The sequence below is a fragment of the Drosophila nasuta genome, chromosome 2R (genome assembly GCF_023558535.2).
Source record: "Drosophila nasuta strain 15112-1781.00 chromosome 2R, ASM2355853v1, whole genome shotgun sequence".
NCBI lineage: Eukaryota > Metazoa > Arthropoda > Insecta > Diptera > Drosophilidae > Drosophila > Drosophila nasuta.
This window is the reverse complement of record NC_083456.1, coordinates 3,650,107-3,664,740: the sequence shown is the minus strand read 5'-3', so window position 1 is coordinate 3,664,740 and position 14,634 is coordinate 3,650,107. Positions and strand designations below refer to the sequence as shown.

At 38.0% G+C, this 14,634-nt stretch overlaps 1 protein-coding gene across 1 annotated transcript in view; it reads left to right on the top strand.

Annotated features, from left to right (window-relative positions):
- Nucleotides 1-14,634, top strand: part of LOC132787785 (maternal protein pumilio) — a 191,538-nt gene that overhangs the window by 23,394 nt on the left and 153,510 nt on the right. Inside the window, 5 exon segments of the mRNA XM_060795084.1 lie at nt 1,754-1,998; nt 2,073-2,199; nt 2,261-2,382; nt 6,053-6,350; nt 6,414-6,509. Coding sequence (XP_060651067.1) covers nt 1,754-1,998; nt 2,073-2,199; nt 2,261-2,382; nt 6,053-6,350; nt 6,414-6,509 — 888 coding nt within the window.

Here is a 14,634-nt window from a genome sequence, read left to right as displayed (position 1 = left end):
ACTTGTCAGTCACTTATGTTTGCCATGCGATAAATGTCGCCGCAGTCTAAAGTTGCTGCAAATGGAGTAAAGCTGAGGCAACTCAGCTCAACTCAGCTACTTGACACAATCGGTCTCGGATTGTGTCTCGGTGTCCATCTGTCATGCATGTCTGTCTGTCTGTCCATTTGCACTGCAGTTTGTCAACGAGCCAAAGCCGAGGCAAAAGCTTATAAGTTGTTGGTTATTTACAGCTGCCACAGACTGTTGAGAAATGTGTAACTAGCTGGCAAACGTTTTTCATGTGCAATTCTCTCTCTCTCTCTCTCATTCGCTTTATCTCTGTTTCTGTTTGTCTCTTTTTACCCTTCTTCTTCATCCTTACTGTCAATCGCTTTGGTCCCATATGATTTAACTCTATCTCTCATCTGCCGCCCTTTACTTCTTCGTGTGTATGTTCGCAATGGCTTTTTGCTTAGAGGTCAGTGGCCCAAACGAGACATGTTAAAGCCAACTGAGAGGGTTAAATACTATAGATTTATTTGATGTATGCGTTAGCTGTCGATTTTATTTCGCAACTCATTCATTATTTCTTTGATAGAATCAGGATTTAAGAAAACTTCTCTAGTCTTTTAATATTCTATATTTATCACATCTCTAAAGAACTTCAGGTGCATTTCATACTAATATTTTAGTAATAACAAAAAAAAAAAAGAAAACAATCTGACGCCAAATATGAAGACATGAAACAAAATTTTCAATATGTATAAAATAGTAAAACGAAATTTACACGATTTGAGGATCATAATAAGTTAAAATTTGAGCCTTCTAAAACTTGAATCATAGAGATAATTTTAGTAATATTAAAAAACACCCGAGAAAACATTTTTTCCTGACAGAAAAAATTAAGATTTTAAACAAAATAAAATACAACAAAAACATAGGATTTGAGGATCATATAGAAGACAATTTAAGTTAAAACCGACACTTTAAACTCCAAAGTCAAGAAAAAGAGAGAGAGTTTCCCCTCGATCGTATTGACAGGGCGTATGCTTGCTTACAGCTGTGTGACTTCTAAAAAAATGTGGAGCTATATTCTCTATATATATGGCATTATCTATTGATTTAATATGAAAAACATCCTTGTTGCATAAATAAAATAAGTTTCTTGTAAACAATGTTATACATTTTGAAATAAATATTAAAACAGCCACATTTAAAAACTGAACTTTATGGTCCTAAGAAAGATAAGTGAGAATAATAAAGTTCAATTAAAAGCTAATTGTCACGTTATCATTAGAGCCAAGCTGTAGCTGATTTGATTTCATTAGCTGAGCTTGGATGGTAGCTATCCAGCATTAATGGTGGGAGGAGCAGTAATAAGAAAATGTCAGGAGATGAGCCAGGGGGCAGGGAGAGAAATATGTCATTAAAGTTGAGCATGATAAAAGTTTACAGTGCCTGGACTCGACTCAAATAGGATTAGCTGTGAAAGCCAAACAAAGTTATCAGTTCAGCCAAGAGGCCAACAGCACAGGAAATAAATGAGGAAGCTGAAAGCAGGAAAACTGGGCAGCGACAGCAGTGGAATGGAATTGGGGTTTCTGATTGGATAGCGACGTCCACAAACATGCAAATTATTGATGATTTCATAATTCAATTGCAGTGGCAGGGAAAAGGGAATAGGGAAAACTTTGTTACTGCCACTGCAACTGCTGATGATTTATTTATGACACAAAAACTTGAACTTTGTTCGTGCTCTTTTTATTTGCAGATTACTACATCGACAGCCAAGAAGTTGTGGGAGAAATCCGATGGCAAAAGCGGCGGAACTTCGAGCACACCGGGTGGCACATTGTATCCCATGCAAATACCCGGCGTTGGGGATCATTCGTCTGTGTGGAAGGATCACACTTGGTCGACCCAAGGTGAAAATATTCTGGCACCTCCCAGGCCAAGAGTTTATCCACACGGCGGTGCCTCTGATACTTCGAACAGCGGCAATGCGGGCATTCTAAGGTGACTTTTTAATCGCTTTTTAGTTTGTATCCATTAATTAATATATGTTTCTTTCTTGTCACCTATTTAAATAGTCCTCGGGATTCCACATGCGTTAAGATGGTTGAATATGTTCTGGGCGGTTCGCCAACCAATAAGGAGAGTCCTTTGTCTGGCTTGGAGCCGCGTCTGCGTAACTTAAAGTTTGACGATAATGATAAGGTGAGTTTTGCTGTTGATAATTGTGAAATTATTTGCAATCATTTGGTGTTTCTTTTTGCAGTCACACGATGATAAGGAAAAGGCAAATTCTCCGTTTGACACAAACGGCTTAAAGAAGGACGACCAGGTCACAAATACAAACGGCGTTGTTGTCAATGGCATTGACGATGACAAGGGATTCAAGTGAGTGTTTAATCCTGCTTCGACTTCAACCAGCTGACACAACAACTCCATCTACTTCTCCATCCGTTCGTCTGTCGTGTCTGTCTAGCTCTGGTCTGGGCAGTGGCATTGACATTAGAATGCCTATGCCATCGCTCAAACTGGTTTTCTCAAGGTCCCCAACACGTTCTTAAAATTAAAAGAAAAAAAAAACTGAGAGATCGGGGGAAACTCCGCTCTGGATTTACGTCAATTTTGTAGCTTATATTCGCCACGGCATATCAAGTGGAAACTCAAGAGGAGCTCTGGCTGTGTTTTTTTTATAAATAACAGGTTCATTAATTTTTCAAAAGCTTGAGAACTATTCGCACAACTTTCATTTGTGTTGTGATTGTTACGACATATACATAATTTTGTATTTTTGTATCTCTCACTTGCTCAAAAATATATAAATGAATTGGTTGTATTTCTCTTACGAAAGCTTCAATTTCATTTAAATTTAACATTCATGTGTCTGTCGTTTTATAATTCGACATTCGCCAGTTCTGCCCACAACTGGATAGAGACGAAGAGGGAAAGAGATATAGAAATGTATAGAGAGAAAGAGTAAACCGTCCATTTGTCCATCCATTCAGCGCTCGCATTGTCAAGCTGCCCACTTGGCCCACATTTTATGGCAAGCTTTGCTTTTCATTTGAGACTGTCGCTCGTTGTAGAGCACTCACATATCAAAAGAAGTGATTCATTTGTTAAAGTTGTATGTATAAAGAGCTGCATTTTAATACTATTTTTTGGGTAACAACTTTCTAATCACGTGTTAATAGTGAAGAACTCTGAACCGATGTTGAGAAAGGTTACTAATGTATTATTACTTAACGATAATACAACTTAATGTTCCACAATCGATATATGCGTGCGATAAGCTTATGTATAACATCTTTCGGTGTTTTATTTATCTCATCCTCCCTTTCGATTAAACACTTTACCACTTGACAAACATCTTCACTTCGGGTCGCTTACAACACGCACTTTACAAAAATGAAACCAAACAAATTTCAGACATTTCACAGTTTTAAAGCAATTGAAAATTAAAAAAAAAAGAAAGAAAACCAGTCCGTGTCAGTGCGTGGTTTGGTCTTCAGCTCTCGTCGCTGCTGTTGTTCTTCTTATTGTTGGTCTGCTCTGCCGGTTTTCTCTTTCAATTGTTGTTGCTGTTGTTGCAATTTCATTGCCGGTCTTCGCAGCCAAAACGTGTTTCAATGCCAAACGTAATAACTGTTATGATGTAAGTGTTCACAACAACACCAACAATCGGTCTCGGCAGACAAGAAATAATAACAACAACAACAACAGCTGCAGTTACAACAACATTAAGTTTACAAACCTATTGAACATTTTTGTTTGTAGCGTTTTTCGATTAGTTTTCATTTATGTTTTGGTGTTCTTGTTGTTGGTTCGGCAGGTTTTGTTAATGCCCTGTATGTACTCCTAAAAGAGTATGATGAATTTATGCAAAACGAGAAATATATATAATTTTCTGGCAAAAGTATTTAAAGTAAAAAAAAAAAATATATACCAAAACATTTTTTTAATTCGACTACAGATGAATCCTTATAGCTCTTGATTAGCATTTAAAATTGATCTAAAAATGATTTTGGAATTATTGTTCCATTTTAAGATAATTGCAAAAATTAACAAATTCATAAGAAAAAAATTAACGAATTTATATATTTTATTGTAAAACAGAAAAAGTTACCGCTATTAATCTTGGCTTTATATATTGTGCTAAACCAACGCAATAATAACCAACGCTATAAACTTTACTTATTGTTAAAGTAGTTTAGTTCATGCTTTTATTTCTGTAAGAAAACTCATGCCATGTATCTGTGATCTATTTTCGATCTATAACCAAGCTTTTTAGTTGCTGTTCATTTGTGAAGTGATTAAATACTTTAGGTTAGGAACCATTTTCTGAATTTTAAGCATTTATTTGGCTACACTTTGAATATAAACATGCCTTACATACAGAGTATCTCAAAGTCACCTTAGCTGATGTGGATAGACATTTTTGTTTTGGTTTTTAGCCGTGCCTCTCGTAATTTTTTGCTCACGTTTTGCAGCGCGTAATGAAATTTAGTTGCGAAAATTCAACGGCCGCTTAAATTGAGGCAACCGACACACAACAAAAGCAACTTTTTTGTGTTAGCTTCAGTTACTACACCGAGCGAGCACCTGTCGACCTACTCAGAGACAACAACTCGGTGTGTGTGTGTCTAAATCTGTCTGACTGTCTGGCTGCTTCGTTTGGCTCCTAACTTGGCCAACTTGCTGACCTTTTTATCTACTTTTGGCTTGTCACTTTCTTTTTTGCTTTGAAAGTGAAAATTTATTTCTCTTGCATAATAGAGAGATTAGAATATTGTTCTGGCAATGGGACAGTTGCCAATAAAACTGACCTTGCACAACGTTGGCTAACTAGTGAATCAATGTTTGTTGTGGTTGTTGTTGAGTCATGTAATTGATGAAACTATTCGATCCATGGGCATAGTATAACTAATTGTATGCAGATGACTTAGAACTTTCGATGTAGTATACAGTTACAGTTTTATAATCACTAAATCAGCTGCACTGAATTTAATTAGTCACCTGCAATTAAGCTACTTAGTAAGAATATAAAAAACTCACAGCCAATGCATACAGTTTGATGGCAGCTTTAAGTGCTCGTGCTCTTATTGGCCAGTCGAAGATTAGTCATAGTCATCACAGTTGCACGGCAACTGCACTGGCTGCTGCTTTGGTGTTAATGACCCCACTGCTGGCATAATATTATGAGTATGAGTCAACAGTTTAATCACGCCTGCATCTACACATATAGTTGCAGAGCCATTGACTGGAGCTGCACACGAACTATGAATGAAATATGTGTTATTTGGTTAATGCTTGTTGCAGGCTAACTAACAACTTAATGCAATACTTTATTTATTTTATGTGATTTAAGTAGCAGCTGTGTCTTAATGTTATTGTTGTCTACTTTTTTCTTAGTGTCATTTGCATATAAAGCGCCACACGTCCAATACGACTCAATTTGTTATTTTTATTTTATAGTCATTGTTGTTGTTATTGTTGTTGTGGTTGCTTTTCTTGTGGTTGTGATGACGCCATGGCCGTCGAGACAGCCACATGCCGGTTGGCCAGCTGCTCATTGTGAGTTGCCGCTATATATAATATTTGTCTAACAAGTTTGCTACTTAAGTCTTTTGTTTGCTCGCTGTGCATGCAACAGCTGCTAGTCTGGGCAGTGAATGCGAAACTTTATAGCTAACTTATAATTGATATTAATTATCCAATTTCTTTATGACGATTATCTGCTAATCTTGCTTTAATTTTCGTAATAATGTCAGGTTCATTTGCATACAGTTTGAGAGTGATGTGCTAAAGAAAATTTTAGTACAATGGGTTGTGTGTCACGGCTGGAGTGTGTGTCTTGGCTAACCATTTGAATCAGTCGTTCCAAAACTGTGAAATGGTTTGGGACCGTGATAAATCTTGTGGAACTGAGTTCCACAAGCTTTGTGTATTGTAGTGGGGTACAATGGCATTAAAAATAAATGTTACTCAAGCACAATGCTTCATAAACTGTACTTGATTTTGAAATTGATATTTACGTTTTGTTTTTCATAACATCTTTTAGCCGTACTCCTGGATCCCGTCAACCCTCGCCCGCTGAAGAGACTCTGCCACGCCCTCCCACATTATTGGATCCAACCCAGCATGGCGGATTCCCCCAAATGCCGCACTTCAATCACATGCTCATGGAACATGGTCAGGGTCATGGCATGGGAGCTGCAAATTCACTCGGCGGTGTCGGTGGCAACAACTCAGGCGGCGGAGCTGCTGCCTATGCTCATCAGCAGATGGCAGCCCAGATGAGTCAATTGCAACAGCCAATGATGAATGGAGTTGGTGCTGGAATGCCAATGGCAGCACAAGTAAGATACATTAACAATGACTTCAATTTGAGTGTCATTTCTCTAACTTTGCGCCCTTTGCAGTCACCCATGTTGAATCATCAGGCCACACCTGGACCCAATCATATGGAATCTCCGGGCAATCTCTTGCAGCAACAGCAGCAAAATTTTGATGTACAGGTGAGTAACGAGTTGATTCTTTAAGCGTGTGTCCTTGATGCCAACATAGACGAAAAATTCAATCAAACTAAACTATGCAGGTGCAATTATAGAAGTTTATTGTGTTTATTATTATATTCTAAAATCAATCCTATGTATTGTATGAAATTGAGCCAATTTTCAGGCTTAAAATAATATATCCTTATCACATTTTTAGTAAGAAATACCCTGTAATGAGTTGACGATTAATAACAATAATAGAATTTGGTAGTGTTTTTGATTATTATAATTATATCTCAAAAAGAACAAAGTACAAAACGCCTTGTTTTTACATTGCCTCAAAAATAGTATTGGGATGAGCCAATTTTCAAGCTTTCACATGCAACTGTTACAAAGACTTGCCGAATTGAGGTCATGTGTTTTGTGTGTTGTTTTTGTGGTTTGTGCGAGTGTGCATGTGTCTGTTTATAAGTGCATTTGTCGGACCCATTGCAGCTGCTAATTTACCGCATCCGGCTGAAAGCAGCTGTGCAGCTGCCGCTGCTGTTGTTGCTGTTTGTGATGGAGCCTCCTGGGAGCCATTTCCGGTCACAATCCGCCCAAAAATTGGGCTAGGGAAAGCGGGATTTGGCAGTGGGGTAGCGGGGTAGCGAGGGAGGAACGGAGGCCACAAATTCAACTCACATGCAATTTATTTCGAAACAAAACGGAAATCGGATTTATTAGCCGCAAAATTGCTTTTAAGCTTTAGTTGACCATTTTTCGCAGTGACTCTCAAACCGCGGTGTCCCCATTTTACACGCCGCGCTTCTGTCATCTAGTATGTACATGCATCCTCCTCCGCTCCTTCCCCCAGATTGCAACTTAGTAGACACCAAGCCATGCAGACGATTGTCAGTAATGTCATTTCAGTGTCGCTTTTGGCTTTTTATCTTAGGATGAAGTCGCTGCACGTCAAATTGAAAATCAATAGACGCTGTTGCAGCTCCAGTTGCATTTGTTGCTATCTTCCGGTGGGTGGGGCTACGCCCTCAAACCGCCCTCTTGTTGAGCCTCACAAGAGCAAATTGACATTTACACATTTTACACCCTGCTTCAGCTTCAAGTCCATCGCCAGCTGCTGCATTTGCTGCAGCTTCTGTTGAGGCTTGAGCAATCTGCACTTCCGCTTTTATCACTTTTCTCTTTCTCCCTTTAGCATTTTATCTTTCTCTGTCGCACACACAATTTCCTGCTGCTTCTGCTGTTGCTGCTACTGTTGTGACTTTGCCTCGCTTTTGTCTTTTTAACTTGCAAGCTGCATGTTGCAACTTTACCGTTGCACTTTTTGCCTTTTTGGCCTGCGGTTCGTTTCTTGGCTACTCCTGCCACTTGTGCCCCAGAGAGTGTGCTACAAAGGGGCAGCAACAGCTAAAGTAGGACGGAGGCAGCTGATGTCATTACGCTTAAAGCTGTTGTTTGGCTTTCGAGGGTGCAAAGAGTCGACTCTGGGGCATGCTTGCGGCGTTCTTCCTTTTTTCGTTTGTTGCATGCCACTCCTTGTGTGTTTAACAAGCCGTATCTCTCGCATCATTTCTTAATATATCATTATTTTGTGTGTGCTTAATATTATCAAAAAGCTTCACACTCTGTTGACAATAGATAAATCCATTTAAATGTGTGAATCATAATTTATGCACATTTATAAATAGTTTCAGTGTTACCTTCAGATATTTATTCGTAATTGATTTATCTCTGCATTTTAGTTTTCGTAAGCTGCAGTTGCTGCTTCTTCACTCGCACACCATGTGGATGCGATTGTGGACTGTGTTGCCAGCATTTTTCTTCATTGGAAAATGGCAAATATGTTTTTGGTCATATTGAAATTTATATTGATGGCCCTTGGATGTCGTTCGTCTTGGCAACAGTTTGCGTTTGCATTCATTTCACTGAGTCTGCGTCTGTCTCTGTCCTTTGCCAGTGTCCGTCCTCCATCCATTTGCACACACACATGCACACACATCCCATATAATATATCCCGATCTATGTTTGTCTGTCTGCCTTGTCTCTCTGTCAGTCATTTGATGTGCGGTCCTGTGGTTCTGCTGTAGCATATAAATAATGATTTCTTTGCCATTTGAGCATCTGCTTCAGTTCATCTATCTGTCTAGCTGCACATGCGGGTCTTCCCACAAAACGTATATGAAATTGCATTTGGTCGTAAGGAATGCTTCAAACAGCTGAATAACATTATATAGTACTTGCAATACCACATACTGCTTTAAAAACTCAATGCAAGCGCGACACAAGTGCTAACTAATTTCAATCCAATATAATTGGTTTTAAAGAAATGTTACTTGATGATTTCATTTATTTGACGCAGTCTTATAACAATTGTTTAATTATGTCTACTTCTAGATTTCAATTGATTATAACAGAAATCGTTTAGTCTTAATGCCATTTTAAGGTTTCACATCAGTGTAGTGAAAACACATTTTAAATTACCAAGTTCGTTCGTTCATTTTTGATCAGTGAACTAGGTCGTTCCTTCGTTCGATTTTGTTCCTAACATTATGTATCATTCAAATTTTATAAATTGTAATTAATCAGTCCAAGTAGTGCCACATAACAAAGGACCAAATAAACAATAATCAAAAGTAGAACATATGAAAAAGTACGCACTAAAGAACAAAGGCGAACTGAACTGGTACGAACTAGAAAGTAAACAAGAAGAAATGACAAAGGTGGAACTGATAAAGTTCATTTACTTTTCTTAATAGTTCATTTATAATCCCAGCACTATTTCGCCAAAGAAGCAGTCAGAGTTTTGAGCAGATTTCAAACAGAGATTTATTTGCCGCACATTTTTATTTGATATTCTTTGGTTTTTTTTTGTGATAAAAATAAGAAATGCTTTCGTTGCGCCCAATATGAGGTATAGCTGCATATCCATGTCGAAGTCGATGCATTGTGTTGCCACACAATGCCACACGTTCTTATAGCACCCAGCTCCTGTTCCTGTTCAGTCACGGCAGCTCAATGGGAACAATTTGCATGCAATTCGCTCGCTTTTGTGGGGTGTTAATATCGACGCCATTTAATAAGAAATATGCATGAAATACGAAAGCGAAAAAAGAGAAATCGCCGCATGGCGCATTAAGAAATCCAAGGGTAGAAGGATATACGATGATGGGGCAGAGTTGATGGCAGAGTTGTATCGTGATGCATTATCCATTATCGGCAACATATTGTCGCCTATCGACGTCTTGTGCAACCAATTTAAACCATGCTTCATTTCTTTTCCTTCTTTCTGGATTTTCATTATCGCTTATTCATATATATTTTATTTATAGCGCTGTTCATTACATTCGCTCTTTTGCTGCGCTTTTTCTTCGTCATATTCGTCTTCAATAGTCTGAGCATTGTGTGTGTCATAATACATAATAACAAATATGTATAAAAATGCTTCGTTGGCATTAAAAGGTTGTAAATAAAGTGTGAAAGAAGTGAAATATTGAAGAGATCTTAAAAAGGGTATTAATAAACTTGATTCAGTTTTGTTATAGACAAACATATTAAAGCAGAAAGTTAAGCACTTAATTTGTAGTCCTTGGAATGCTCACTAAAAAGAAAAATTCTTTTCAATAATGTTTTCACACGCTTTTTACATAATTCGAAATTGATGTTGCAATTTAGTTGGCGTTGTTGCCTTAGCTTAACTCTAAACTACCAACAACACTTAAGTAACTATCTATCAACTAATCGCTGAAAGTTTTCTTTTTATAAATAAACATGACAGCTTCTAGAGTTTGGTTGGGAAACGGCGTGAAAACTTTGTTCACTTTACTGCTGTAAAGTACAGCCAGCAGACGGACAGAGAAAAAGCCTCAAGTTTTTTGCTTAATAAAGTAATTAGAAACGTGGCTATAAGCCCTTAGGCCCAACTTACGTTGGAGTTTTCTCCACTTTTAAGTTTACTTTCCTTTTGATTCGCTTCATTTGACTGCATTTGTGTGTAAATCAGTCAGAGAGGCTTACGTTCAACATCACAGCGCATAATATGCGAAGCGATTGTATTTCAACAGAATTGCTTTGATCTCAAAGTCTGTATAATTGATTTTTTGTCTTGGGTTTGCTGTTGCGTTTTCAGTCACTTTAGCGGCTTAACTTATTTTCCAATTGATAGAAATAAGCTTGGGCTGAGTTATAGCTAAGCTGACAGCGGCACAAGCGTAAGAGTAAGAGTATTTTGATTTGAATTTCCTCCTCTGCATTTAGAAAGCCACTTCCACTTCTGCTCAAAACGATTTCATCTGAATTCTGATGGACTTGAAGCAATATCTCAAGGACATTTTGTTTCATTATTTGTTAACTCTTGTTTCCATTACTTGCTAAATAATTTTTGTATTAAATTCTTAAAGTCACATTTTATTTGTGTCACCGAAAGAAACTGTTATTATTTATCACAGAACCTGTCTTTGTTGACATATGCGTTTACCTTCACTTTACAGCTTTTAATTAATGTGACCAAATAAGCATAAGGAGAAATGCCGCAGGGAGTGATTTTAAGTGCGTTATATTACTACCCTGGTACAGATGTTAATAAATTGTAGAATTTATAGATAACCTGCATAAAACTAAATTATTTTCAAAAACTTTTAATATACAAATATTAAACAAAGTAGTTGTATGTAAATAATGAACATTTTTCGAATTTTCAAATCGTCGTTCATTATTTAATTATTATCATAATAGATTTCATTTCACTCCAACAATTTAAATCTAAATAAACGAACAATTAAATATTTATTCATACATATTTTAAAAAAATGTATGCAAATAATTTATTTATGCAAATCCTTAATTTTGTTGCATAGTTTTTGGCTGTGCATCAAATTATAAAAAAAAACAACGAAATTTATATCACTCTTGAAAAGGGTTTTATGTTATATGGCTTGCTGATTATGGCTGGTGTGCTTGGTGGCAAAACAATTTGCATAAAATTGCATTTAAATCAATGAAACGAGCTGACAAAATGAAACATCTGCTGCATTGTCTTTTGCCATATAAATGTGCAATTAATTAACCGTTAATTAGCACAAATACGTGGAAGAGTCGAGTGTGTGAGAGAGTATAATTAATTATGCATGCTATGTGGCACGTGCCACACGGCAGTTTGTATTGCCACTAGGGAAATTTCAATTGCAGCTGCAGCAGCACCGGGAGCAGAATTGTCGACCTCGAGCTACGGATGCACAAGTCGACAGCTTCCAAATTGGTGCAGTCTCCATTGGTTTCGTTAAAGTTGATATAAGCTGACAGCGTTAGTAAAAAATTAGTTCACAATTAATTAAAGTCTCGTGGCTTCTGTTGGCGGTACTTCATATACTGCATATGCAAATACCCATTAGGCTGTAGCATTAATTTTTTTTTTAAATTATACTACACATAATTGAATTAAACATCTGACAGCTTTGTTAATGCATTTACATATTTTGACTTTTCGAACTTTCATCGATATCATTAAATCGTTTACACTAAATTTGTAACAAGTGGACAGGCCCGAAATTTAAACACCGAACTCGCAACAAGACCGAGAATAAGTTGTGTGCAAAGTGGTCGCCTAATTAATAGCAACGCCTCTTCCAGCCGGTAACTATTTGCCACTCACTAATTAGCATTTTGAGGCTAGCCACAAAACTTTGAAGATGACAAACGCCGAGCACCGAAAAGCCGTGGAGCGAAACAGCTGTAGCTATGTACGTAGTATGGTAAGGCCATCGCTAATTGGGCTTTATTGGTGGCAAATGCCAAGTGAAGCAAGCAACAGGGGGCGTATGGCAGCACTTCTGATTATGGTTCGCTGATAAGAGAAACATTTGTCGTTGCCAAGACTTTGCTGTAGTTGTCCTTGTCGTTGTTGTTGTCGTTGTCCTTCTCGTTTCCATTGCCCTGGCAACGTTGTGTGAGTGTCAGAGCAGCCAAGCGTTTCCCAAAATGCAATTTGTGACACACATAATTTTGTTTTTTTTTTCTCGACACTGTTCTTGAGAGTTTTTGGTACGCCCAAAAAGTTTGGCATTTCATTTTTGTTGGCTTGACTGCACTTGAACGCCTACAAGCTGCCTTCAGTTTCTAATTTATGGTCTGGTGAAAGTGGCCACAAAGCCAAATCGATGATTTAAAGTAACTCTGCGAATGAAAATACTTTGAAATGAGAAATAGTCAAAAATATATATTATTGACCAGTGTTAAAGTTAGTTTTTAATTATACCACGAAGCAAGTGGTTATGCCAAATCAATCGAATAACAAGTGGACAGCCCTGTCGCATAATGCATAAGGCATAATGCGGTATCAAGTTCACACTTACACTTGAATTATTAAATTCACTGGAAGACTAGATACAAACAGTCCAAAATATTTTTCATCTGGTGTTAAAGCTTGTCTTTCACATAGCGTCAAGTGGTTATGCCAGATCAAACAACAAGTGGACAGCCCTGTCGTATATGTGTCATTGAGTTGCATGCATAATGCGGCATCATTTTCACACACAACTTATAATTCAATACGATATTAGATAGAGACATATTTTAAACCACAGTTAAAGTTTGTCTTTTAATGATACGAAGCAGCAAGTGGTTATGCCAGATCAAACAAAAAGTGGACAGCCCTGTCGCATATGTGTCATTGAGCTGGATGCACAATGCGGCATCATTTTCACAGATAACTTATATTTCAATAAGATATTAGATAGATACTGTCCTAAAGATGTTTTTTAACCACGGTTAAGTTTGTGTTTTAATTGTACGAGTCAGTAAGGCGTTATGCCATTTCAACCAGCAAGTGGACAGCCCTGTCGCATATGAGTCATTGAGTTTTAGGCATAATGCGGCATCAAGTTCACACTCAACTTGTCATCGACTGCAAGCGGCGAAAAGAGCGTGGCGAGTGGCAAATAGCGCTGCCAACCTGATGATAGCCAATCTTGTTGGGCCGTTGCCTACTTATGAGCTAATCAAGGGACGGCTGCCAGTCGCAACGGCGATGTCTGGCCGAAAATGAACAAGAAGAATGGCAACCGGCAGCTTAATTTGATTAATTGCGTCATGCTGAGCAACGTCGTCAAATGATTTCACACCATGGGTTCCAATTGCGCTCATATTCCCTCCCCCTACACCCTTCCCTCCAATATTTTCCCCAGCCCTCGCATGTCTGGCATGACGTGGGCGGACGGGACGGGACGGAACCCCCCCGGAGTGTGATAAGTGTGCCCGTGGGGTGTTGTATTACATGACGAAGCTCGGCCATGGAATTTACGACGTAGTTTTTTCTAATTTTTCTATTTAATTAGCACACAGAACAAAAGAACTTTTTCCCCATTTGATGGGAGACGATGACGCTAACGGAGAGGGGGGACTAGATATCCTGTCAATATGCCTGAACTTGGCTTACAATTGGGGGTTGCTTGCACAACTCTCTGCTGTTCTCTTGCCTTTTCTCGGGGCGTCGAGACAAATGATTCGACTGTCTGACAAACTGTTGCCATTTGGCTGGCTTGCTTAATGATGTCAGCATGTTAATTAAAGGCAAATTATTTACTAAAGTGTAGTGTTGTTCCTTCGAATCTTTTTCGCATCGATGAGGTGTTTAACTTCGTCCTAAATGCTCTTGGCCTTTTAAAGTTTTCTCTAAGTGTTTGGCATTATACAAAGTTTGAGTGGATTTCATTCGTTTTTTTGGATGTGAGGTTAAACTTTTTAGGGCACCAGCAAAGAGTGTGAAGTAGGGGTTAAGTTTTAAGGCTAAAATATCAGTGAAATACCTGATGGAAATGTGATTCTTCATCAATTAGTAGCAGCATTCTTAAGAATCTGTTCCGCATCGCGATAATCGCTGTATTCCATTTGAAGTTTACGAAATTACATAACCTGCCAATCAGTTACCCTCTGCACATCAAGCTCAAACCTCAGACAGAGTGAGAAAGCTTCGTATTTTCTTTTTATAAATCAGTCTCTAATCTATTTATCTCTCATCGTTGATCTTGTGAGTTTATGAAAGGACTTTTGCAAATCCCTCAACAAAGCGAATTGTTTTCATGTCTTTTTGGTTTTGTTTTTCTGCGCAATTCTTTCGGGACAAACCCAAATATCTGACCTGAGGCTCCCT